The 25,665-nt window shown below is 41.7% G+C and overlaps 1 protein-coding gene across 1 annotated transcript; it reads left to right on the top strand.

Annotated features, from left to right (window-relative positions):
- Window positions 1-3,223: 3,223 nt before the first annotated feature.
- On the top strand, window positions 3,224-24,205 carry LOC308173798 (receptor-type tyrosine-protein phosphatase epsilon-like; the record flags this gene model as incomplete). The annotated part of the gene is made up of 19 exons (XM_080548855.1): window positions 3,224-3,290; window positions 3,488-3,584; window positions 4,352-4,425; window positions 6,031-6,167; window positions 6,746-6,836; window positions 7,219-7,295; window positions 8,167-8,203; window positions 9,602-9,699; window positions 10,645-10,764; window positions 11,951-12,114; window positions 13,047-13,182; window positions 13,658-13,807; window positions 15,721-15,814; window positions 17,443-17,519; window positions 17,871-18,005; window positions 18,484-18,609; window positions 19,484-19,635; window positions 22,288-22,423; window positions 24,131-24,205. The coding sequence occupies 19 exons, from the start codon at window positions 3,224-3,226 to the stop codon at window positions 24,203-24,205; spliced, it is 2,043 nt and encodes a 680-aa protein (XP_080404981.1).
- Window positions 24,206-25,665: the final 1,460 nt, after the last annotated feature.

Raw genomic sequence — 25,665 nt, 5'->3', positions numbered from 1 at the left:
AGTATCCGTTCAGGATAACATCAGTTCATCAAGTGGACATCAACTACCGGAACAGAGTGTGTCCTGTCCTGGTCCCTTAGTCCATCCAGACCCTCAAAGACGATGTGAAGGGTGCAGGGGTTGAGGGTACGAACCCCCAAAGACCCAGTCAAGGAACAGAATAAGAGACTGCAGGCTGCTATGGACTACTGGATCCACTCCTACTGACATCCTACAGGCTTTGTTAGGAACTGTAAGTTTCATCCCCTGTGACCCACAGTATGGGGGATTTTCATTTCAGCTCAATCTATACCAGGAATCAATTGAAATTCAATCGATGGAAAATTAACCCTTTATGTTCAATGCCTTCTGTTAAGATGAGGTCATATACAAGGATAGTGCATTCAGTGGTGTGTGTGTGTGTGCGTGTGTGCGTGTGGGCGGGCTTGTGTGTGGCCGTGTGTGTGTGTGTGTGTGTGTGCGCGTGTGCGCGTGTGGGCGGGCTTGTGTGTGGCCGTGTGTGTGGCCGTGAGTGTGAGTGTGAGCGTGTGTGTGCATGTGCGAGTGTGCATGCATGCGTACATTTTGCATCTATGCAGGGCTTCCTGGAAACCTTTCATGATAAACAATAGGATTTTCCACTCATGGTTATGACTGAGATTAATATTCACCTACGTACGACGTACAGTATAACCATTGACTGTTTCTGAAGGTCAATCCAGATCAGAAGGTATTTATCACTCTCCATTGAAATAGTTACTTGTCATACCCATGTACGGCAAAATCTTTGCGCATACGTGTTCATGCCATACGTGTGTACAGTGCGTGTGAAGAAAGAAGGTGTGCGTGTGCGTCTGTATGTGCGTGTCTATACAGGAAGTGTCAAAAGACATGGCATGGAGGCTGTTATGTAACTCCAGTTAAGAGACGTTTACAGAGACATGTTTTTCACACACCCTACGGATGAGTTGAAATGTGTTTCCAGAAAGTCCTGAATTAGGCCTTTCACAATCTTAAAGTTATTTTTTCTGAGTGAGGCAGATCCACTCATATTTTCCATTATTATTGACAGATCAGTATAGATTATGACAGGAAGGATGGGTGAGAGAGAGAGGAGGGATGACATGCAGGATAAGTCCCCGGCCGGAATCGAACCGGGGACCCTGCGGTTACATGGTCAGCGCTTAACCCACTACGCCACCTAAGCGCCCAAGGCCTTTCACAATCTGACCCACTTGTGGTAAATCTACATAGACAGCACTACTTATTCTTTGTGTGACCCACAGCTCTGTAAGGTCAAGGGGACATGGACTAGACGCTAGAGGATTAAGTTGGGCACTCAGGTCTGCACATGGAGAAAACATCTGGGCAGTCCCATCGACACTACCCTCATGTAATTGCACTGTACTCACACATTTGCCTAGTTCATCTTTGGATTTCTTTCTTACACTTGTGTGCACGTTGATCGAAAATGTTGTGATGTAGATATGTGTCACATGTGAGTCTCAGATGGAAAGAGGGAAAGAGAGAGAGAGAGAGAGAGAGAGAGAAAGAATGAGAGTGAGAGTGATGGACACAGAACGAGTTAACGAGAGGAATTGCGAGAAATTCAGAGATTAGAGAGAGAGAGAGAGAAAGAGAGAGAGTACATGGCCATCTGTTTGCACAGACTTGCGGCAATAATCTTAAATACGCTGAATTCCTTTAAGCTGATTATCGATGGCATCATTCCCTTCCTTTCTCCATCTTATTCACAGCATAACATCACTATCACTTACATTGCATCACTTTCAAATACCAGCATTATAGTGTTACTGCCATGGTTCCGTCTGACCACAGGGTAGAGAGGAGTGGGTCAGGGTAGAGAGGAGTGTTTTCAGTTGAGTCTTTGCAGAAGCTTGAATTGCTTTCTGTGTGCCCTTGTCTCTTGAGTTTTTGTGTGTCAAATATTAATCTTTTTTTTTTAAAGTCACTTTGTTGAATGAATGAATGAATGAATGGTCTTTATTGTCATTGCTACAGTACAGGTACCAAACAACGAAATTTAGGAGGGGTGGCTCCCCTGGTGTTAGGAAAGAAAACAAACTTTAAAAAAACACTTTAAAAAAACACAAGAAGGGAAGGAGCTGGTTTACATAAATAAAGGCTGTGTACACTATCCACTATACTATACTGTACAGATAGACGACTAGGGTTGTCATATTGCACAATAGTGTTATTGCACATTTATTTAAAGTGTCGCAGTTTGCAGGCTTGAAATGTACATGTTTGTGCCTCAGCACTACACCTGATTTTTTCAGTCCAGCAGCTGCCATCAATCCGTCCAGACTGTCCAGGGCCCAGAACCTAGGTCTTTGCTGTGTTCAGGGCCTGGACGGCCCTGTGGTAGAAGCTGTTCTTCAGTCTGTTTGTCCTTGTCCTTGTTGTTCCTTGTTCGCCAAAACCTGGAGGGAAATCTTGTTGTCTGCAACTTATGACATAACGCTTCCTGTCTGGTCCTTGAGATGTGTTTCTTTTGTGACTTCATGTCATTCGAGATGCACTGTGTTACTCAATCAAGTGTTTGAAAAGAACAGGAAACAGATTGGCTGCAGATTCTGCATTTAATTCCAGAAACAGGTTTCTCTCTTCTATCTGCCCTCATTTACTACCATTCACAGATTTGATAGGACTGGGATAGGTGAAAGAAACATAGTGGAGCAGTTTCTTATATACATGCCTGGTCATCTCAGATCTGTGAAGCGGAAGGAAGGATGGGACGTCAGTCTGGAATGACATGCAGCCCAAGGAGTTACATACTCATACCACCTCATACAGACAACCTGCAAATAAGAATAGTTTATTTAGGTAGGGACATTTACAATTAAATGCTGACACACTGATTAACAATCGGTTAACAATCTAATTAACAGTCGGATGCATCGCACCATCCTGCTAATTTTCGGCATCAGTCCCCAGTTAGACTTTCAATCCGAATAATAATCCTCTCCACATAGCCCTACACATCACTGTAATATCACCTAGACAGAATCTGCTTGTAGCTGGGTCTCCCTCTAGTGGACTTTATAAAACATTACATTTGGAAGGAATGAAGGAATAGGATCCTTAAAACATCCATACTTGTACATGAAGAAACATTTTGGAATGAATGATTTCAATGAACAGGATGTAAACCTTAAATATTGTTTTAATGTACCTAATTGTGTTTAACTTACAATATGTTTTGCTTTTCTCCATAGTCACAATGGTGTTGTTTCTGATCGCAACTACAATAACATTGAACGATTCATCACATGGAAACCAGACTCGAGGTAATTATCTTATATGTACATGGACAGGAATAGAACAATTAGCATAATAAAACAACCTGATCATAACTTTAAACAATGTATACCCCAATACCGAAGATCTCGCATATCAATACTTGAAAAGATTGTCAAAGCGTATATCTTTATACAGTAAAAAGCAGAAGTAATCTCAAACTAAATGATGTGTTTTGATCTTTCAGAAAGCCCCACCCCCCATGGTGCCCATGTCCTGCCCTCAACATTGGTTATCTCTCTATTTCTCATCCTCATCGTTCTCCTGACAGTGTACTTATTAAGGTAACACCGTCATTTAACTACAACAATGTTGTGTGGTATCACCCCCATCCCGTCTCTGGTATCACCCTACCCTTGTCTTTAACCATGTGTCCATTTTCTAGGTGTGTGTGTGTGTGTGTGTGTGTGTGTGTGTGTGTGTGTGTGTGTGTGTGTGTGTGTGTGTGTGGGTGTGTGTGTGGGTGTGTGTGTGGGTGTGTGTGTGTGTGTGTGTGTGTGTGTGTGTGTGTGTGTGTGTGTGTGTGTGTGTGTGTGTGTGTGTGTGTGTGTGTGTGTGTGTGTGTGTGTGTGTGTGTGTGTGGTGTGGGTGTGTGTGTGTGTGTGAGTGTGTGTGTGTGTGTCTGTGTCTGTGTTTCTCTGTGTGTGTGTGTGTGTGTGTGTGTGGGTGTGTGTGTGTGTGTGTGTGTGTGCGTGTGCACACGCCTGTGTGTGGGTATGGCTTCAAACAGCTGCTCCCCCAGTTAAACAGCTGCTAGTTGGGTCAGAGCTGACCATGCACACTCATTCACTCCCTTACTCAGCTCCCTCTCTCTGTCTTGACCATACTCTGTGCTTCTCATGAGCAGAAACAGCTTTGTCTCTTTCAGATGGTGGGTTTCTATAATACACTACTTGTTGATTTAGAATTAGTTTTTTATCAGTAACATTTTTAGTTTGGTTTATTTCATTCTCAGGATGTATTTGTTGGACAGAAATCCACTGTTTTGGGGGGAAATCATTCATGGTTTTGTGGTTTTCGTCTCTTCTCTTTCTACGGTATCTGTGGTCAGGTTTAAGAACCACCGGAAGGCTCTTGTAACCTCTGGTGATAAGAAGATACCCAATGGCTTCTTGGAAGAACAAGGTATGTTTCTTTTTTTTTCACAACTTTGTTTATTTATAACTTAGTTTTCATGACAGTACAAAATCTGCAGTAGGTCAAACTGTACATATATATGCTAGACATATTGCACATACCTACATATATGTAGTCAAAATAGAGGTCTGTTGAACGAACAAGGTATGTTTCTGAGAAAGGAATTTAATTAAGTTAAATGTAATTCATGTTTACACTGAGAATGTCAAAACTGTCAGCAGTTTGCTTCTGATAATTGGTGAGAAATCAACATTTCTGTCAAAGTGATTAAATCCTTTTACAGGGGGGCAGTAATAAAAAATACTGTCCCCATTTTCTGTCTTATATAAATAATATTGAGTATAATAAGAGTTAATCATTAATACTATGTTAGTCGATGTGAAAAGTTGATGTTGGGATATTTACGTGCGTGCGTGCGTGCACTCGGTTCCTGTTGCATTGAATTGATCTACTGATAGAATCAATCTTGTCGATAAGTTGCTGGAATCAAGACACACTGCACACAGTTCTCTGGTTGCTCCAGAGATATGCTAGCTTGCTCAACAGCATGCAGGTAGTGGGATTCTGTCAGGCATTAACTATCAAGTCAAAACATATTAAATGGTAAAAAGATTCACAGTCTACAACAGTTGAAGCAAAATACTTTTCTATGACTGATTTTCTTTTCTCTCGAGACAGAAATCAAAGTAAGCGAATGTAAAAGTAAAGTAAAGTTAAATGTTTTACCAGATATATATCACTTCATGTATGAGGTGCAACACTGATTTTTTATCAAAAGACAGAAGCACATCTATATTCTGAAAACAGGTTCATGTATTGCCATCTTTTTTTTTTTTATACATTTTTTTTTTCAGATTTTATCCCTTTTTCACCCAATTTGGTAGCCAATTGAACCCAACCTAGCATCCAATTATCCCCTGCCTATTGCGAAGGATCCGCCACACGACCCCTTGGCCGGCAGTCCCAGAGGAGGCCGCCAGGCAGACTAGCTGACTGGCTCCTCGAGCCCAGCACCGTTATTCCGGCACCCAGGGGGCGGTGTTGCACGACGGATCCTTGTCCGGAAATACTCCTATACCGCCCTCGGGAGCGGCCGCCCAATATGCCGCTCCCCGTGTGTGCCCCAGCCATATCCGGATCTGGCGAGCTGGGATTCGATCCCAGTCCCCGGTGGGCAGCTTGCACTAGTGGCCAGTGCTTAGACCGCTACACCACCGTGGGGCACCTGTGTATTGCCATCTTATAGAGCTACTGTACAGTATACATATCTTTACATGCTGGCGGGGGGGGCTTGGAGTCGGCTGTGGTTCAGGAGGTAGAGTCAGCGTCTAATGGTCACAAGGTCGGCAGATCGGCGGTTCGAACCCCGGCTGGCCACATGTGTCCTCGAAGAGTCCTCGGGCAAGATACTGAACCCCAAATTGTTCCAATGAGCGGGGCTGGCGCCTTGCATGGTAGCTTGCGTGTGAATGTGTGTGTGAATGTGTGAATGGGTGAATGAGAGGCCATTGTAAAGCGCTTTGGAATAAGGCACTATATAAATAAGTCAGTCCATTTACCATTTCCATGCCTTGGTCATGGCCTTCCATATAGGAGAGCAGACAGTGGTCCTCCTCCCCAGATCTCCCTCTCCATCCAGGAGGTTCTTCCCCATCGCCCTCGACTCGCTGGAGGAAGAGTACCGGACACGCTCCGCAGACGACGGAAAGATGTTCAGGGAAGAGTTCAACGTAGGTTCCCTTTGTCAATTTAACAAATGAAATAAGTATCGTTTTTTTTATTTCAATTTGGATTGGACTCTCTAATAACAGAATATTTCTTGTTGACTACATAGGCATGCATTCGACATACTGTACTGTAGCTCTAGTTGAGAGGCAGTGAGACCAGACATAGGGCCACATACACATACAGTACGTAGTAGTTGTAATGTTTATGCATGCTTAACATATGACATGATATGCTGTCTGTATGATGGCAACAGTGAGTTGAGTGAGGATGGTGAGTTGAGTGAGTTGGATTGGTGATCGGAAGGTCATGAGTTCGAATCCCGCCTGGAACACCACCACTAGTGTGTCCTTGAGTAAGACCTGGGAACACCACCACTAGTGTGTCCTTGAGTAAGACCTGGGAACACCACCACTAGTGTGTCCTTGAGCAAGGCACTTAGCCCTCAGTTACTCCAGGGAGACTCTCCCTGTAACCTCTAATTGTAAGTCACTTTGGATTAAAAGCGTCTGCTAAATGGTATACATTCAAATGTAATTAAAATCCTACAGTGATTGACTTCTCCTCCTATGTGTGTTGGTAGTCACTGCCCTGTGGCTACCAGTATGGCTCATATGAACAGGCCAACAGGGACCACAACAGGGAGAAGAACAGATACCCCAACATCCTACCATGTGAGTCATGGAACCTGGCCACGCTTCTATTCTGTAGCTGTTACTGACCACCTGTGCTTGACTAGCTTGACTGGGTGCAACACTGAAATAATACACTTGATTCACATAGAACAGTCAAACTGAATAAATATGAAGGTAAAGGCTAACACTTTGTCATATTTGTCTATTTGACAAGCACCAAGTTAATAAGTCTAAACGAATGCCTTACAACTGTTTGTGAATGGTTTATAATTGAATAATAACTTGATTATACGTTATTTATTAACTAATTATGATACCATGTATAAACTCTTTACAAATGTGACCTTAATGTGAACTGTTACCAGATAAAGTAAAACATTTTTAGAAGTTCAACTTTGTCTAATTCTTTACTTTTGAACAGATGACCATTCCAGAGTGGTGTTGACTCACACAGATGGACACATGTGTTCAGACTACATCAATGCCTCGTACATAGACGTAAGTTGTTAGTATTTACATTTGGTGGCCTGGGGTGGCCTGGGGTCTGGGGTGGTCCAGTGGTCTAGCAGGTGGGCCTGGGGTGGTCCAGTGGTCTAGCAGGTGGGCCTGGGGTGGTCCAGTGGTCTAGCAGGTGGGCCTGGGGTGGTCCAGTGGTCTAGCAGGTGGGCCTGGGGTGGTCCAGTGGTCTAGCAGGTGGGCCTGGGGTGGTCCAGTGGTCTAGCAGGTGGGCCTGGGGTGGTCCAGTGGTCTAGCAGGTGGGCCTGGGGTGGTCCAGTGGTCTAGCAGGTGGGCCTGGGGTGGTCCAGTGGTCTAGCAGGTGGGCCTGGGGTGGTCCAGTGGTCTAGCAGGTGGGCCTGGGGTGGTCCAGTGGTCTAGCAGGTGGGCCTGGGGTGGTCCAGTGGTCTAGCAGGTGGGCCTGGGGTGGTCCAGTGGTCTGGCAGGTGGGCCTGGGGTGGTCCAGTGGTCTGGCAGGTGGGCCTGGGGTGGTCCCGTGGTCTAGCAGGTGGGCCTGGGCTGGTCCAGTGGTCTAGCAGGTGGGCCTGGGGTGGTCCAGTGGTCTAGCACCGTGGTCTATATTATATGCCCATGTCGGCATGGGTTCGAACCCGGCTCATGCCCTCTCTCCCTTCTTCTCATTACTTTCCTGTCTGTCTTCACTGTATCTGTCCAATACAATGAAAAATACGAGTGGGACTGCCCCACTCAGAAAAAATAAGTAAAAATAAATATATATGTATATATATACATTTGGTTTATTCTTTTCTCTGTGGACCTTTGTCTTCTGACCATAGGTGTATATGTATTGTAATGTATTCAATACTGACTAACAGTGAATGTCATGCCATAAAACATGTGCTCTTTCATACAGGGTTTCAAAGAGAAGAATAAAATAATTGCAGCTCAAGGTACTGTACATGTTATTCATTGTAACATTACTACTCTGTAACATCACTTATGTTTAGGAATATTCCTAGGAAATATCACTGGTATACAGTCAATTAACTCCTAACTTTGAATATATATATGTATGTATGTTACGGTACATGTGGGAATACGGTACATGTGGGAAAACTAGGGTTAGGGTTAGGTGCTACGTCGCTGGCATGTCTAACCCTAGCCCTAACCCTACCCCTAACCGTAGCACCCTAGCACCTCACCCTAACCCTAGTTTTCCCACATGTACCGTATTCCCACATGTACCGTAACATATATACTATAGAACATTCATATATACAGTATATACTATAGAACATTCAATGTGAATGAATGAATGAATGAATGGTCTTTATTGTCATTGCTACAGTACAGGTACCAAACAACGAAATTTAGGAGGGGTAGCTCCCCTGGTGTTAGGAAAGAAAAAAGAAAAAACTTTTAAAAAAAAACTTTAAAAAAAAACAAGAAGGGAAGGAGCTGGTTTACATAAATAAAGGCTATGTACACTATCCACTATACTATACTGTACAGATAGACGACTAGGGTTGTCATATTGCACATAGTGTTATTGCACATTTATTTAAAGTGTCGCAGTTTGCAGGCTTGAAATGTACATATTTGTGCCTCAGCACTACACCTGATTTTTTCAGTCCAGCAGCTGCCATCAATCCGTCCAGACTGTCCAGGGCCCAGAACCTAGGTCTATGCTGTGTTCAGGGCCTGGACGGCCCTGGGGTAGAAGCTGTTCTTCAGTCTGTTTGTCCTTGCGGCCATGGTCCTGAACCGCCTTTTCGAGGGCAGCCGGGTAAAGTGTTCGTACCCAGGGTGGGTTGGGTCCCTGGAGATCTTGGAGGCCTTCCTGAGACAGCGTACAGCTCTTCAAGAGAGTGGAGGGAATGTAACGTTAATGTTACTGTACACTGTTCTGTCCACTTTATTTCAATTATCACATAATCTGCTTCTTTAGTAAAACATGAACAACATTGAAAGTAGGAGATCAGGATTGGTAAACAGATGCCTTTAGTGAGACTTACATCTTTTCTAGGACAATTTAGTGCATCTAAATGGGTACCTACCCCTAAGCCTGTCTAAATGGGTACCTACCCCTAAGCCTGTCTTGCTCTTTCGGGGCGGCTGTGGCGCAGGAGGTAGAGTCGCCGTTCGAGCCACATGTCGAAGTGTCCTTGGGCAAGACACTGAACCCCAAAATTGCTCCCAATGAGCGGGCCGGCCTTGCATGGCAGCTTGCTGCCATTGGTGTGTGTGAATGTGTGTGTGAATGGGTGAATGAGAGGCCGTTGTAAAGCGCTTTGGAATAAGGCACTATATAAGTCAGTCCATTTACCATTTACCATTTCTTTCCAAAGGCCCAACGCACAACACCGTGGCTGACTTCTGGCGGATGGTTTGGGAACAGAAGGTTGCTACTATAGTGATGCTGACTAACCTGAAAGAGAGAAAAGAAGTGAGTTTATGGGGAAAGAAAGTACCTGTTTTTCAATCTAGAAATACAGTATATTGAGTTTATGGTTACCTATATTTCAGTACATGTGTATTCTATGTGTATTTCATTGACCACAGAGCCACAGAGCTTTAGTAGAATCAGTGCTTGTCTGCCAGTCAATCACGTCCCAGTGATGTTTCAACCCATTAATGAAAATCGTAGACTAATCATAATGAAGCCTCAGAGGACTTGATTAACAATTATTCAGTTATCGATCTCCCCCATTCCTATCATGCCCAACAAAACCCTCTGTTTCTTCTCTATTGATCATCCCTTTGAGGTTCGATACGATGTGATGCCACGTTAATTGGGGTGACAATTTGTATGCATTCAAATTCATAAAAGTCAAAGGAACTTAGGCCAATGACTTTGGATTGTGGGATCTAACAAAATGATCTAACAAAAGCCCAGACTTTGAAAACTTCAGAACCATCCAGGGAATTGTTAGACCCTGACACATACATGATAGCTGCTAGCACAGCCTATCAACAGAATACAGTACCAGTCCAAAGTTTGGACTCACTTCCCCCATTCAATTAGAAAGGTTCCAGCTAGGGTTAGAACTAAGTAAGTACAGAGTAGTTTTACAATACTTATTACAAGAGTAATTCGTGAGTTTAGAATGATTAGGTTCTATCTCCGTTTAGGGCAGTTCAGAGATATTGAGTGTCAAAGTTTTTACATTCCATTATGTTTTGTGAGATAGAACCTTTGCATTTTATGAATTACTAACTAAAAAATGTCAACATTTTAAAAATAACACCACACAGGCATTAATAAACACCTAATGGATCAGATTATGTAAAAAACAAAATTTTGACAAAAATGGAGATAGAACCTTATAATGCTAACGTCACGAATTGCAGTTATTGATGTGTTTCCAATTGATTGTTCATCTCCACCCAGGACAAGTGTTACCAGTACTGGCCTGACCAAGGCTGTTGGATGTATGGGGATGTGAGGGTGGCCATGGAGGACTTCACAGTGCTGGTGGACTACACCATTAGAAAGTTCTGTGTACAATATGTAAGTATGGGCCTATCTTACATGGCCAAAAGTATGTGGACACCCGAACATCACACCCATGTGCTTGTTGTTGTTGAACATCTCTTTCCAAAACCATGGCCATTAATATGCAGTTAGTCCCCCCCCCCCCCCTTTGCTGCTATAACAGCTTCCACTCTTCTGGGAAAGCTTTCCACTATATTGTGGATATATGGGCTGTGGTGGATTCACTCTCATTCAACTACAAGAGCTCTAGGCACTGATGTTGGGGCGAGAAGGCACTGGCTCGCAGTCTGCGTTCCAATTCATCCCAAAGGTGTTCGATGGGGTTGAGGTCAGGGCTCAGTGGAGGCCAGTCATGTTCTTGAAATGTTTGAAACAGGAAACAGCCTTCCCCAAACTGTTCCCACAAAGTTGGAAGCGTACAATTGTCTAGAATGAAGCACTTGTGTAATGTGACGTAACAAATCAACTTGAAACTTGAATGTCATTGTATGCTGTAGCATGAATGATTTCCCTTCACTGGAACGTGAAAGGGGCCATGAAAAACAGCTAACGTTGCTTCCAGAGGCAGTTTGGAACTCGGTGGTGAGTGTTGCAGACGATTTGTACGCGCTTGCAGCACTCGGCGGTCCTGTTCGGTGAGCTTGTGTGGCCTACCGCTCCACGGCTGAGCTGTCGCTGCTCCTAGACGTTCCCACTTCACAATAACAGCACTTACAGTTGACCGAGGGAAGCTCTAGCAGGGCAGACATTGGACGAACTGACTTGTCGAAAGTGCCACGTTGAAAGTCACTGAGCTCTTCAGTACGACCCATTCTATGGCCAATGTTTGTCTATGGAGATTGCATGGCTGTATGCTTGCTTTTATGAACCTGTTAGCAATGGGTGTGGCTAAAATAGCCAAACCCACTAATTAGAAGGGGTGTCCACATACCTTTGGCCATGTAGTGCGTCTACATAACATGTCCCTGATAGAACCCATGACAGAAATATTATTATGTTTATTATGTCAACAACAGCAAGGGGTGCTTTTCTGACCAGAATAACTGGTAAACATAAATCATGTTTGTACCTTGTATTAGTGATTTGGACACTTACTGTTGTTGCATGTTATTGTTCTTAGCGCCCTAGATGAAACTAATCACCAGACCCTTAGTTGAATCGTGTGTGTTAGTGTGTGATCTGTCTGTGTGTGATTAAGCAGCAGGGCAGCGATGGCCCCAGGGCCCCCCGCCTGGTTACCCAGCTCCACTTCACCAGCTGGCCTGACTTTGGGGTTCCCTTCTCCCCCATTGGCATGCTCAAGTTCCTCAAGAAGGTCAAGACGGTCAACCCTCCCTACGCAGGACCCATAGTGGTCCACTGCAGGTACTGTACTATGGGAACTGTGTGTGTGTGTGTTTGTGTGTGTGTGTGTGTGTGTTTGTGTGTGTGTGTGTGTGTGTGTGTGTGTGTGTGTGTGTGTGTTTGTGTGTGTGTTTGTGTGTGTTTGTGTGTGTGTGTGTGTTTGTGTGTTTGTGTGTGTGTGTGTGTGTGTTTGCATTTGTGTGTGGATGCGCATTCTTACTGGACATTTCTGTATACACCATACATTCTTATTATATCGTATGAAGGCCACCATGGTGGTATATATGAGTCATGGCTGTCAGGGTGTTATTTTCCTTAGAAACACTGTCAAATAGTTTGCATATTACTGTGTCCGAATTATTGTACCAACCACTTTCCCTTTCGTATTGGTATTGGAGATGGAATGTCAGTTTTGTTTGTGTTGTAATGTAAAAAAAACCACCACTGAATTTGGAGACGTACAGCATAACAACTGCTGCAGCAGGTGCTTGAGGGTTGGGCTCTGGTTACTGAATGGGTACCATTGAACAACCCCCCCACACCCAGAACTGGCATCTCTGACAGTCCCGTTGGCTGTTGGCTGTTGAAATGACCCATAAGGGCCCACTGCACTGGGAGTGTTATTGGCTTGTTGACACGTGTAAGGAATGTAACACGTTTCAGTCTTTGAACCATAACATTAACCTGGTTATGATTTCGAAATTTTCCTATGGCCATTGACTGCCATAGACTATTCCTGCCATTGATGTTTTGGCATGACAGAGACAGAGATGTTGGCGACATGTCAACAACATCCCAGACTTTTTGCTTTCTTTATTTTCGCTAACATTCAGTATGGTACAATATACTATTATACTATTAGAACCTAGTGAATATTCAGTTACCTCGTAGACCCCTTTGCCCCGGTCTAGAGAGTAATGGAGAGGATATTCTTGCCCTGTGTCTCTCCACAGTGCTGGTGTGGGGAGGACCGGAACCTTCATCGTCATAGACGGGATGATTGACATGATGCACATGGAGTGCAGGGTGGACGTGTTCAGCTGCGTGTCCAGGATACGAGAGCAGCGCTCTCAACTCGTCCAGACAGATGTACGTCTACTCTCCCTCATTGGGACAGCTTTACTGCAGCAAAATAATAATAATAATTATTATTATTATAATTTATATAGCGCCTTTCAAAAGCCCAAGGACGCTGTACAAGGGGATGAAAACGGACAGACAAAACAGAAAACAAACAAAGCAAAAACTAAAACAATGACTAGGGGCCAAATGCCTTGGAGAACAGATCGGTTTTGAGGGCTAGTTTGAAGGAGTCCAGGGTGGGGGCGTTGCGGATCACTGAGGGGAGGGAGTTCCAGAGAGTAGGTGCGGCCACGCTGAATGCTCTGTCCCCAAAGGTCCGTAGGTTGGTGCACAATTACATTATATGCTCCTTCCATTATAAAACTGCATTCTGTAACAAGTCTCTAAGTACAGTATCTCTCTCTCTCTCTTCCCTCACTCTGCCCCCTTTCCCTATCTCTCTCTCTCTCTGTCTCTCTTGTCTTTCTCTTTCTATGAACAGATGCAGTACTCGTTCATCTACCAGGCTCTATTGGAGTACTACCTATACGGAGACACGGAGCTGGACGTGTCCTCTCTGGAGGGACACCTGCAGAAGCTCCACCACACCAGAGCGCCCCTGGACAGGCTGGGCCTGGAGGAGGAGTTCAGGGTGAGGCCTAGTCACACACACCTAGCTCTGGCATCACCTCGCCTCCCTCTCCCCTCTCCTCTTTTGTGCTCCACCCACAATATTGTCGTCTCTTCTCGTCTCTCCCTTGCAGTCTTGTACCACCTCTCCTCTCCTTATCTCTCCTCTTTTCTCCTCACCTCTCCTCTCCTCTCCTCTCCGGTCCTCTCCTCTCCTTATCTCTCCTCTTTTTTTCTCCCCACTTCTCCTCTCCTATCCCGTCCCTCTCCTCTTTTCTCCTTATTTTGTCATACAACTCTGTATTGTCTGATTCATTTGCTATGAATAAAAGTACTCCCACTCCCATATCTACTATTACATAGGGTTACATAGGTACATACTGTAGATATTACCACAGGTTATTGTTAACCTACTGTAGCAGGAGAAAATGCAGATGTTATATGTTGTTATATACCCTACCTTATATACCCTACCTACACAGAGACACCGAGTTGGGATTATTTTTGTTGGAGTTTGGATTATAGACACATCTTTCCTTTGATGTTTTGTTCTATCTGCATTTTGACAGAATCTAACAGACTGATTTAGGGACTATAATGTTGGATTTTGACAGTGAACTCTACTACAGATAAACAACAGAAACAGAGCTTTCAACTGAGTGGAACATACATTGCTAACTACGCCCTGTGAGGACTGTGTTCTACTCCATTTATCCATGGCTTTCCTTCTGCTCAACACCTGACCATCAGTCATCCTGGGTTGAGGCGGTGGTTCATGGTCACAAGGGACTCCCGGACGGGGAGGCCTCACCAACTCGCCTATGCCTCTCCACTGTTCACCACCAGATGCCAGCCACCTCAGTCCAGCACATCCCACCGATCCCCGCAATCCTCCTGGTTCTTCTCAGCCTGACCACCCCATCGACCATTGTCCTTGGGAGCTCCATCGTGAGGGGCATCAGAGTGAGGAGTGACCAGGAGCTCCACTCCTGTCCACAGGTAAAGGGACCCTAGTGTCCGGTCCAATTCAAACTTTGGGACGTGGCCATGGCCGCTTTACCAGGCTTCTCTCTCTCCACAACTGGCTCTCTCCACAAAAGGCAGTGCACAACCCTTGGAATCCACTTTATTGACAACTTCGACCTCGATCTGTCTCGACAGTGAGCCTGGACTACTAAACAAACACTCCCTGAAACTCTGCCAGTCGGTTAGTCTGTCCTCAGTCTAATTGTATCCCAGTTATCATTGGAAACAGGCAACATGAGAGATTCACAAACCATCAGCTAGTGGATCTCTGGTCCTCCTCACCTTTAAGGCACTCCATGGCCTGACTTCTGCCTACCTAACTGACCTACTCCAACCCTACACTCCTGCACGTGGTCTTCGATCCTCCGATGCTGATCTCCTTGTCATACCCCGCACTAAGCGATGCACACTTGGCGTTCGTGCCTTTTCTGTTGCTGCACCCAAGCTGTGGAACCCCCTTCCACCAGCCATCCGATGCTCTGATACCATCAATACATTCAAGACCAGACTCAAGACGCATCTGTTCAGACTCGCCTTCGTACAGCATGGCCCTACCCCTAACCATCTCCCCTAACCCTGCCACCCCCCCCCCCCCCCCCACCTGGACATTGTGCTCATGTTATCTGTTGCTTGTTGTTTCTGTGTTTTCTGTTTTCCCCATATTGTCAGCGTCTTTGAGCCTCGGAAAAGCGCTATATAAATACAATGAATTATTATTATTATTATTATTATTATTATTATTATTATTATTATCAAGTAGTCTTCATTTAAACCTAATATATTACTTTCAAAAACTGACCAATAACATGTGTATCATGAACAATGTCCTCTAGTAACAGCTACTGTATATTTTACTAACTGCAATCAACAGAATCTGGGCGTTAATGTCACCCTGTTTCCTCCTCTCAGAAACTGACCAATGTGCGTGTCATGAAGGAGAACATGCGGACGGGGAACCTTCCTGCCAACATGAAGAAGAACCGTGTGCTTCAGATCATTCCATGTAAGGACCTCTCTGACAGCTGAAATACCAAATCTTTAACAATTAATTTGTATGTTGTATGTTGATCACGTTGTCACTGCAAACTGAGCAAACGGAGAGGAACAAAACAGCTCAGCAATGCTACCCTGGGGCCTGGGGGGAGAATCTGCTTGGAGGTGCTTAGGTGGCGTAGCTGGTTAAGCGATGACCATGTAACCGCAGGGTCCCCGGTTCGATTCCGGCCGGGGACATATCCTGCATGTCATCCCTCCTCTCTCTCTCACCCATCCTTCCTGTCTAAATCTCGACTGTATCTGTCAATAAAAAGAAAAAATATGAGTGGGACTGCCCCACTCAGAAAAAAATTAAAAAACAACGTAAAAGGAAAAAACACATCGATGGGGCAACATCATTCCAGTCACTAAAAAACATGTTTTTATCCATAAGTATTTTTGCAATAATTCTGTCAAATACCTCTAAGTGGCTAGAAATATTTGTTCATCATAGTGCTAATTCAGCACACACATCGCCATTTTCACCCGCCATCCGTCATGTGTAGAAGAGTGGTACTGTAGCTGCATGGAGCATCATCAAGTTCTGGGTATGCTTGTCACTGGCAGACTGGGGAGTTTGTCAGGATCAATAGAACACACATTTGCTGAGCTGGTAGTGATGGCTTAATCAACACACGGTGTAATTGATCCATATTAAAATCAGGGACCCATTTAGACAAATATATGAATTCTGAAATCAGATTAAACTATTATTCAGATTCATTCCACTCAGATGGACTTAACTTAACGTATTAAGAGAGTTGGTGGTGAAGACTAGAGTACTCAGGCAGAGAGGGAGGTCGGAACACAGATGTGTAGTTGGGACGCCACCCGTTTTATTTGTCAACAACCGACAGGAGTGCTGGAATAGTCTTTAATCAAACGTTCAACACAAATAACAATAATGTCCGTTCAGCAGTGCAGTTAAATGGCCAAATGATGATGACATGATGGACACCAGCCGGTGTTCATCATCCCATCAACCACTCTCCACCACAGTCCTGTTACAGCTCTCTCTGTAGGCCAGAACGCTGCATGCTCCCCACATTTTTGCATTTGAGAGTAGATTTTCCTTTTTCTTTGTAAGTAAGCCTTCTCTGTTTATTTTAAAAAAAATATTATAATATTTTTTTTTAATAATCTACTTTTTTTCTTACATTCTGAAAGTGAAAAGCGGTATTCGGTGGGGAAAAAAAATCTCTCGCATTTTGTGCTGGGAGGCGAACACTTTCTCATCATTCAATCAATCAAGTTTATTTGCTTTTTACAGATAAATGTCCCAAAGTGCTTCACAACAAAATAATACTAAACAATATATACAATAAATACAGTTCAGACAATTTGATCTAGCACCCAATCACAGACCCCCAGGAGTAAGCCAAGGAAAGAACACCCCAGGGGGCATGGCATCTGAACCCACCACCATCAAGGACTACTATTACTACTCATTTCATCACATAACTACTGCACTGATGATGTCAGGATGATATACTTGAAATACAGACTTAATGTTTGGAAATGCATATGTTTTATATAACTTTGATGAAAATAGTGAAGTTTAAAGTTAAGTTTAGTAATTTTCCACTTCCACTGTAGATGACTTCAACCGGGTCATTCTATCAATGAAAAGGGGCCAGGAGTTCACAGACTACATCAACGCGTCCTTTATTGATGTAAGTATGTCCTATCTACCACTTGCATTGTTTTTGTTCCATATGCATGCTCAAAGTCTTACCAATACCATGTTTTCTGAGAATATGGCCACTTCTCAGACAAAACACAGACTCTCTCAATAGACCTTTACAGTATGTACAGTAGTTTTGAAATGATTGCACACGTTTTTAGAAAGATAGCTATTCCATCTAACCTTTCAGAGTGCACAATATAGTTACTAACATATTGCTCAAAATGATCCAATCCTTTCAGATTTACACAAGTGTCTACCTACTCTACGGTGAATGGGCTTAGACCAACCATATACTGTATATATATATATGTTTCTATCTGTATATGTCCATCTTTAGGGCTACCGCCAGAAGGACCACTTCATCGCAACTCAGGGTCCTTTGTCCCAAACGGTGGAGGACTTCTGGAGGATGGTGTGGGAGTGGGGGTGTCACTCTATCGTCATGCTTACCGAGCTCAAGGAGAGGGAGCAGGTACAGCACTGTGGCTTCTGATGAAGTCCCAAAGGCCTACTTTAACTGCTGTTTAGTTTTGTATTAACATACTTGGGTTGAAGAAGCATAGAACACAGGGTGCAGCATTTTTCCTTTTCTTTTTGCTGTTAAACTCCAGAACTATAGCCAGTAGACAAAAAAAAAAAAAACGTTTTAGTAGAAGGCGATAATAGGGAGAAGGTTTTTCCTTCTATCAGTGGCCCCGGGCCCGAGCTAGAGTACTCTTCCTGCAACGAATGGTGGACTGCTGATTCACATGCTTAGTATTCAAATGTATTGATTGTAAGTCGCTTTGGAATAAGGCGTCTGCTAAATGCCAAAAATGTAAATGTAGACACAAATGTCCCATTTCACCTAAAACTGTGTTCTTTTTAGGGAGTAAAGTAAAGTAAAATATGTGATTAAACATTTTCTGTGTTACATTTACTGTTAATAATATGTTCTTATCTTTTCCTAGGACAAGTGTTTCCAGTATTGGCCAGCAGAAGGCAGTGTGACATTTGGAGAGTACACTCTGGAGCTGACAGGAGATGCACTGTGTGACACCTTTACTCTGAAGGACATGGTGCTCACCTATCGACCAGTAAGTTACACTTGATAAATAAATGATCAGTGAAGAGATATTATAATTTTTATTTTTTTATTTTTTAGAAATAGTAGGGCTTCTTTGTTCCTGTGTCTTGGACTGTACTATGTTTAATGAACTATAATAGTCAAGGTATGTTCATGAGTATCAGCTGTATGACAGTAGAGTACTGTTGTGTACTGATCGGAATATATCTTTTTAAAAAATCAATGACACATCACTAGTCAACTAACACAGCTTGTTTTGTGAGCCTGCTAACAATGTAAAGTAGTATTATAGTTAACTAGGTAGCAGTGGGGGATTACTCACCGAATCCATTACGTTGCAGTATTTTGGCTTGACTAGCGAGTTTGTGTTGTGATTCTCAACAACGTTGAAACGTAGTTCCGTGTTTCAAAAGAAAAATCTGAAAATGTTGGATTGGTTGCCGATATGCGGACCAAAAGACTAGAAGGTGTCACATATTGTATGTATTCTACATATTGTATGTGTGTTCTATGTCACATAATATGTATGTGTATTCTATGTCACATATTGTAGATAGATAGATAGATATATCTTTATTTATGTGTCACTCCTCAACAAACAGGTATGGTATAAAGAACAGCAACAAAAGGTGCATTAAAAAGTTGAGGACCACTCACATGGAGTTGTGAGACACAATACAATTCATAGCAATACAAATTAAAAACGTACATTCAAGTACTATTACACTTGAACTATTACACAACAAATACCATTACAATAAAATACAATATGTAAAGGCATGTTCTATGTCACATATTGTATGTGTGTTCTATGTCACATATTGTATGTGTGTTCTATGTCACATATTGTATAGTATTATTGTATGCCTCCCGTCCATCTCCAGGAAAAGCAGTCACGTCATGTTCGCCACTTTCACTTCCATGGATGGCCTGAGGTCGGCATCCCGGCAGAAGGGAAGGGGATGATCGAAATCATCGCTGCAGTGCAGAAGCAGCAGCAACAGTCTGGGAACCATCCCATAATAGTCCACTGCAGGTGAGGGTCATGTGTTATACAGATTATACAGTAATACACACACAGACCTCTACTCGCATGTAAATTATCCATATTGTCACACACTTTGTCACACACTTAGAACTTGAAAAAGCCCCCGATATTTTGACTAAACACAGATGTCTTCTTTTATCATCAATGACACATTGTTGATGCACTACTGTAACTTTTAACACCATATTTGTAAGCCAAAAGAAACACTTTAACTACACTTTGTGACGTTAGAATTATAAGGTTCTATCTCCATTTTTGTCAAAATAGAGTTTTTTACATAATCTGATCCATTAGGTGTTTATTAATGCCTGTGTGGTGTTATTTTTAAAATGTTGACATTTTTGAGTTAGTAATTAATAAAATACAAAGGTTCCATCTCACAAAACATAATGGAATGTAAAAACTTTGACGCTCAATATCTCTGAACAGCCCTAAACGGAGATAGAACCTTATAATTATAAGCTCACGACTTTCAATAGACCCTAAACCTCTTCTTATTAAACAGTAGAATTGGTATAAAAAAAGGACTGGAGAAAGGACTGAACAGGTTAAGAATAAAAACGAATTTATTCACCAGTCCAACTTCAGAAGGTTATGGGCATGATAAAGCAGACTCTACACACAAGTGGTCACACAACGAACGAAAGTTATCATTACATTATATCTGACTCCCCAAAAATATTTTTTAAATAATTATTGATAATAATGTTAATGCTTAATAATGATTGATAATGATTTTCTCCTCCCTGTGTGACAGACGCTCGATCATTTGGGATCCTAGATTCAACTCTGTGATAACCTGGTCATGAATATATGATGCTGTTTTAACGGACCTTTATCTAGTGCACAACATCACATTAATGCACCTTGGAGAAATGAGAACAGAGTATCAACAAATTAACCAATTTAACACTAGAACTGCCATGGGTGCGGTCATTTGACCAATTAAGTAAAAAAAAAAGTATACCTTTGCACTCGATCAAATTTCAAGACCCTCCTTTCATGACTTTTCCTAGATATGTGTGTTCTACCACCCAGTATTCTTACATTTTCAAAATCACATCAGGATAAGCTAGTATAAAGCTATTTTGCAGTTTTTCTGTGTAGGAAGCAGGCTAATTTACAAGAGGCACCAACTAGTGGTCGTTGTGTGTAAGTAGCAGCTTCCCATTCTAAAGACTATGGTCATTTGACCCCCGAGGTGGCACTAAGAGTAGGTGAAATAGGCACGTCTGTCCTAGTGTTAATAGCATCAAAGAAACATATAAAAGAAACAAATTGTAGTAAACAAAGGGAAGTTTAACCATATGTCTAGCGCTATGTGGAGACAGGAGAATGGTGCCCGCCATAGACCTAACCCAAAACTCAAATAATGGATGGTCTGCCTGTATCTTTCTTCAAACAAAAAGAAATTGATGACAGGCGCGATATCTTCAAGACGTCCACCAGGCCTATTATCAACTATAAATACGATAATATGATTCTAATAATCATAATATGTTCCATGCTGAGAGAGAGGGGCATTGATCACCATTCACAAATGTACTAGTGGACTGTCTCACCTTTCCTATATGGATAGACATGAAACATATTAGAACATTTACATAATATATTCAATTCCTACATTTCTACGTGTCATTATTAAAGACATTAAACACCCATTTTTACATTCAATATCTCCAACCTGCCATCTTACACGTCGCTTCAGTTGACAGTGTGCATTATGCCTAAACCACGTATGTTATCCCTTATAAAGACTTAGCTGTGAAAGCCTTGATCAGGAAGTACTAGCCGCAGGTGACGTTCCTCTAATGCAGCATGGTCCTCCGGGATTGGTCCAATCCACTGAATCACAGTCAATTAAAACCTCTCAAAGTGAAATCTCCTTCAACTCCCTCCTTCCATTAATCTGATAAGATGAGCTAACAACAGGAAATGGTGTCATCACTCTTCTATTCCTTTATCACCAGTTGTCTAAGATGGGCTTTTTTATAGCGTTTCCCTTTTCCATTGGGAACGAGGCTAGCCCATTGCAATCCTCTCTCTCTCTCTCTCTCCCTCCCTGAAAGAGACATAGAGAAAGAGAGAGAGAGAGAGACTGATTCGTGTTAGCTTTTGAATTAGCATCGTTTAATTAAGTGAGTAAGTGAGGCTGAGTATGTGTACTCTTCAAAGATCACCTTTTCTCCAGCATTTGTCATTTTTTTCTAATTCAAATGGAGAGTGTGGGTGTGGCTGGAGAAAATAAACATTATCAGAGAGTTGTTTGTTAAAAACAGTTCTGCTATCTTCTATCTTTTAATTTACCTCACTTGCTCCATTGAGAAACCCTTCTTGATATATAATCAGTTTTACATTCACAATTTAATTCAGTTGCGCCAGTTCTAAGCGTCTGTTAAACTCTTACGACTGACCAAGAGTGCTGTATGTTTTTAAAATGTTTTATGTGATTTTGAATAATGTGAAAGCTTGCCAAAAGTAATTTCACATCTCTGGGATAATAAAGTTGACTTGACGTTCAAGGTCTTCCACTGTTAGCCTATGTTGGCCCATGATAAACCGTACTGTGGCTGAATATGCTGAGTGTTTTATCCTGGGTTTATTTATATATGAGTGTTTTATCCTGGGTTTATTTCGTAGTGCTGGCGCAGGTCGGACCGGGACCTTCATCGCCCTCAGTAACATCCTGGAGCGGGTGAAAGCTGAGGGCTTACTGGACGTCTTTCAAACGGTCAAGAGCTTACGCATGCAGAGACCGCACATGGTTCAAACTGTGGTAGGTAGAAAACGTGGTCCTAGTGGCCTAAAGAGCATGTATATGTTTATTTGGATGCAGATTGCTTACATCTGCAACTTGTGTTTGTTTATTTACAGTTTTTTACGATTGCTAACTCACCATGTTCAATACTGAAACCACAGTTTCACTACTCTTCATACAGTCAGCAGAGCAGAAACCCATGTGAACAAAACTGTGACTCTTTCTCTGTGATTTGTGCATTGCTTTCATACAGAATGCATTCAATGACTACGTTCTCCAAATGCCATAACACTTCTCTCATTCAAACTCCCCCACTTGCAAAATACTATGTATTTGCAACACATTTTTTCATTGCTAACATACTGTGTTCAAAACTCTGAAGAACACGTTCAAAACTGAATTATTTGGTGCAATTTTGCAGTAATCATATTCCTATCATATATGACAGAAAGCTCGCAATAAACTGTTTTTTTGCACAGTGTTTGAGTGTGCAGATGCTGTTATTTTGCACTCTATTGATACTCTTCAGTTCCAGCACCTCAGCAAAGTCTGATAAGGGATGAGCGGTGGTATTTTCACTATTTGCAGTAATCATATTGAAATGTGTAGAAAATATTAGCAGAATATATACAATGAAATGAAATAGACTAGATGCATTGCCAGGGAAGACATTAGATGTGACCAGATGCAGACCAGAGGGTGGACCAAAACCCTCAGGAGTGAGACATTTTTGGTGTGATTGCTATTGTATTGTAGCCCTGGAATTTCAGTTTTTCTTTTTTGTTACTTTGAACTTTGCATCTTCCACTTTATTTTTCACTTTTGATTTTACACAAGTAAATGTAGTGTACTTTGAAGTAAATGTACCGTAACTTACTTTCTGCAAAGATACTGAAAAAAAAGGATAAACGATAGAATACAGTAAAGGATAGAAGCAAAAGATAGGATAAAGGATAGAAGCAAATTGCAGCATTTCTGATTCATTCTTGTTGCCTAATACTTTACAATTGTACAGTCAACTATTCTGTCTATGATTACTATAAATCAAACCATTTTTATAATGAAATATTCATTCTTGTGAAAATCATTCAAACTATGTAATGCTCCCTGTTGTTAGTATTTTGTAAGTCAGAATGTTATGAATGACAGTGTATGCTTCTGAGTGAACATTGTTGACAGTGTGTGGTTGAACGAGCTTCTTTTGAGACATGAATGAAGTCATTGGCCAACATGAGTGTTACGAATGCAGACTGTATGAAGAGTTGTGAAACTGTGGTTTCAGTATTGAACATGGTGAGTTAGCAATCGTAAAAAACTGTAATATTATTTTATAATAATAATAATAATAATAATAATAATAATAATAATATTTATTTAACCAGGCCAGTCAATTGAGAACAAATTCTCATTGCATTGTATTCTTCCTGTTTAGAACATAACATATGTGGCAGGGTCTGGTGGAAAAGGCTGCAAGTAGTGGCAGGTCATTTTTCTGTTTTTGACAGTTTATGAAAGAACAAATAATTCTACAAACTGTATAATTTATTCAGTGATAATGTTGGAACAAATGAACTAGCAACATTCACTCTTGTAGAACTGAAGTTCAGATAAAAAAACGGTTATAGTCATAGCTACCATAGCGCTGCATGTAGTCAGCAATGTCAAGGACTCATTTTATTTTTGTGTTGTGTACTTATTTTCTGTTTTTTCTGTGTTTCCTTCTAGGAGCAGTATGACTACTGCTACAGGGTGGTGCAAGATTTTGTTGACATTTTTTCAGACTACGCTAATTTCAAATGACAGTATCTGTTGTATGCCAATAATGCCATGTGATTTTTCTCTCTAACTTATGCAATTTTGTCAGATGATTTTCAAGATCTTTTTTTACACTTTTTGCACTTGCCCACAGTACTTAAAAAATGTTGTAATATATTGTAATATATGTGTGTTTATACTGTATGTTCAGATAGGACCACTAGGAAATGTATTACAAAAATGTGTTTGTGCATATGGTCTATATCTATTTATGTGTATGTATATCTATTAATATACACTACATCTATTAGCATCTAACCGTACATACTACTAACTTAATTATGTTCATTGCAGTCAATTAGTGAATAACTGTTTACCCTGAAGCAATCCAATTCACACATTGAAACACCAGTACAAGAATAGCTTTGTTAGTTTGTCTTTGCATCGTGTTGTAAAAAACAACTGTACGTACTGTAGCATTTAAACACTTGCACTTGCCATATGTTTGATCAGACAATATTTCTGATCATGTAATTACTGTCACCAAGTGACTTCAACTTTTAATAGATGTGCGCCAGCAGAATGTTCTATGATTTCTAAAACCTACCGAAGACAGGGGGAGAATACAATAGATAAATACCGTAGATAGAATGCAATATATATTATTTATTTTAAAATGTCTGTATAGGTCTTCATCTCTTCACAGGCTGTGGGGGGAGGGCTGTTGGGTGGGTGGGGTAGAGATTATGTCAAGAGTGTATCCAAAATGTACTACAACAAAGTCCATTTATTTGTACATTCAGTGGTTCTTATAATTTCTGCAATTCTCATGCATTGACAGGAAAGTGTAATTAATAGATCATTATGATAATAATAATAATAATAATAATAATAATGATACATTTAAATGTGTTACTTTTCATTGTAAAATGATCTCAAAGTGCCACATTGAGTGCTTTAAAAATCAATAAAAACAATAACAACGCTGAGACTACAAAGGACAGAGACAAGGAGCACAGCCCAAACTAACGCAAAGCCTTTCTAAAGAGGATGCTTTGAGGTCATTTTGAAAACTGCCTACAGTTTGTGGTGCCCTCAGGTGGTGCTACAGTAGTGTAGGGGCGGGGGGGCGGTCGAGGAGAACGCAGAGATAGAACCTGATGCTCAACAGACATCATGACAGACTGATGCTCAAGACAGGTTTCAATCAGAGTGTCACTTTTAGTAACAGACCCTTATTATCAAGAACTAACAGGAAAATGTATCCCTGAAATACTGTCAATTATTTGAATATTTGATCACTGTAATGTAATTGATAGATGGAATTTCTGGAAAGTTATGATCAGTTACATGAGTTACATTACAGCAATGACCATTAATTACATACCATGTAAATACAGTAACATATCTTGAGTTAACAGGCTATCAACTAAGGCAGTCTTGCTATGCTTCTCATACCAAAGTTACAGTTATAGATTTGCAGCCTTTTAGGCAGAGTCAGAAGT

Source organism: Nansenia antarctica (genome assembly GCF_963989245.1).
Source record: "Nansenia antarctica genome assembly, chromosome: 19".
Taxonomy (NCBI): domain Eukaryota; kingdom Metazoa; phylum Chordata; class Actinopteri; order Argentiniformes; family Microstomatidae; genus Nansenia; species Nansenia antarctica.
Note: the sequence above shows the minus strand (reverse complement) of the source record. Positions and strands in the feature narration are given on the sequence as shown.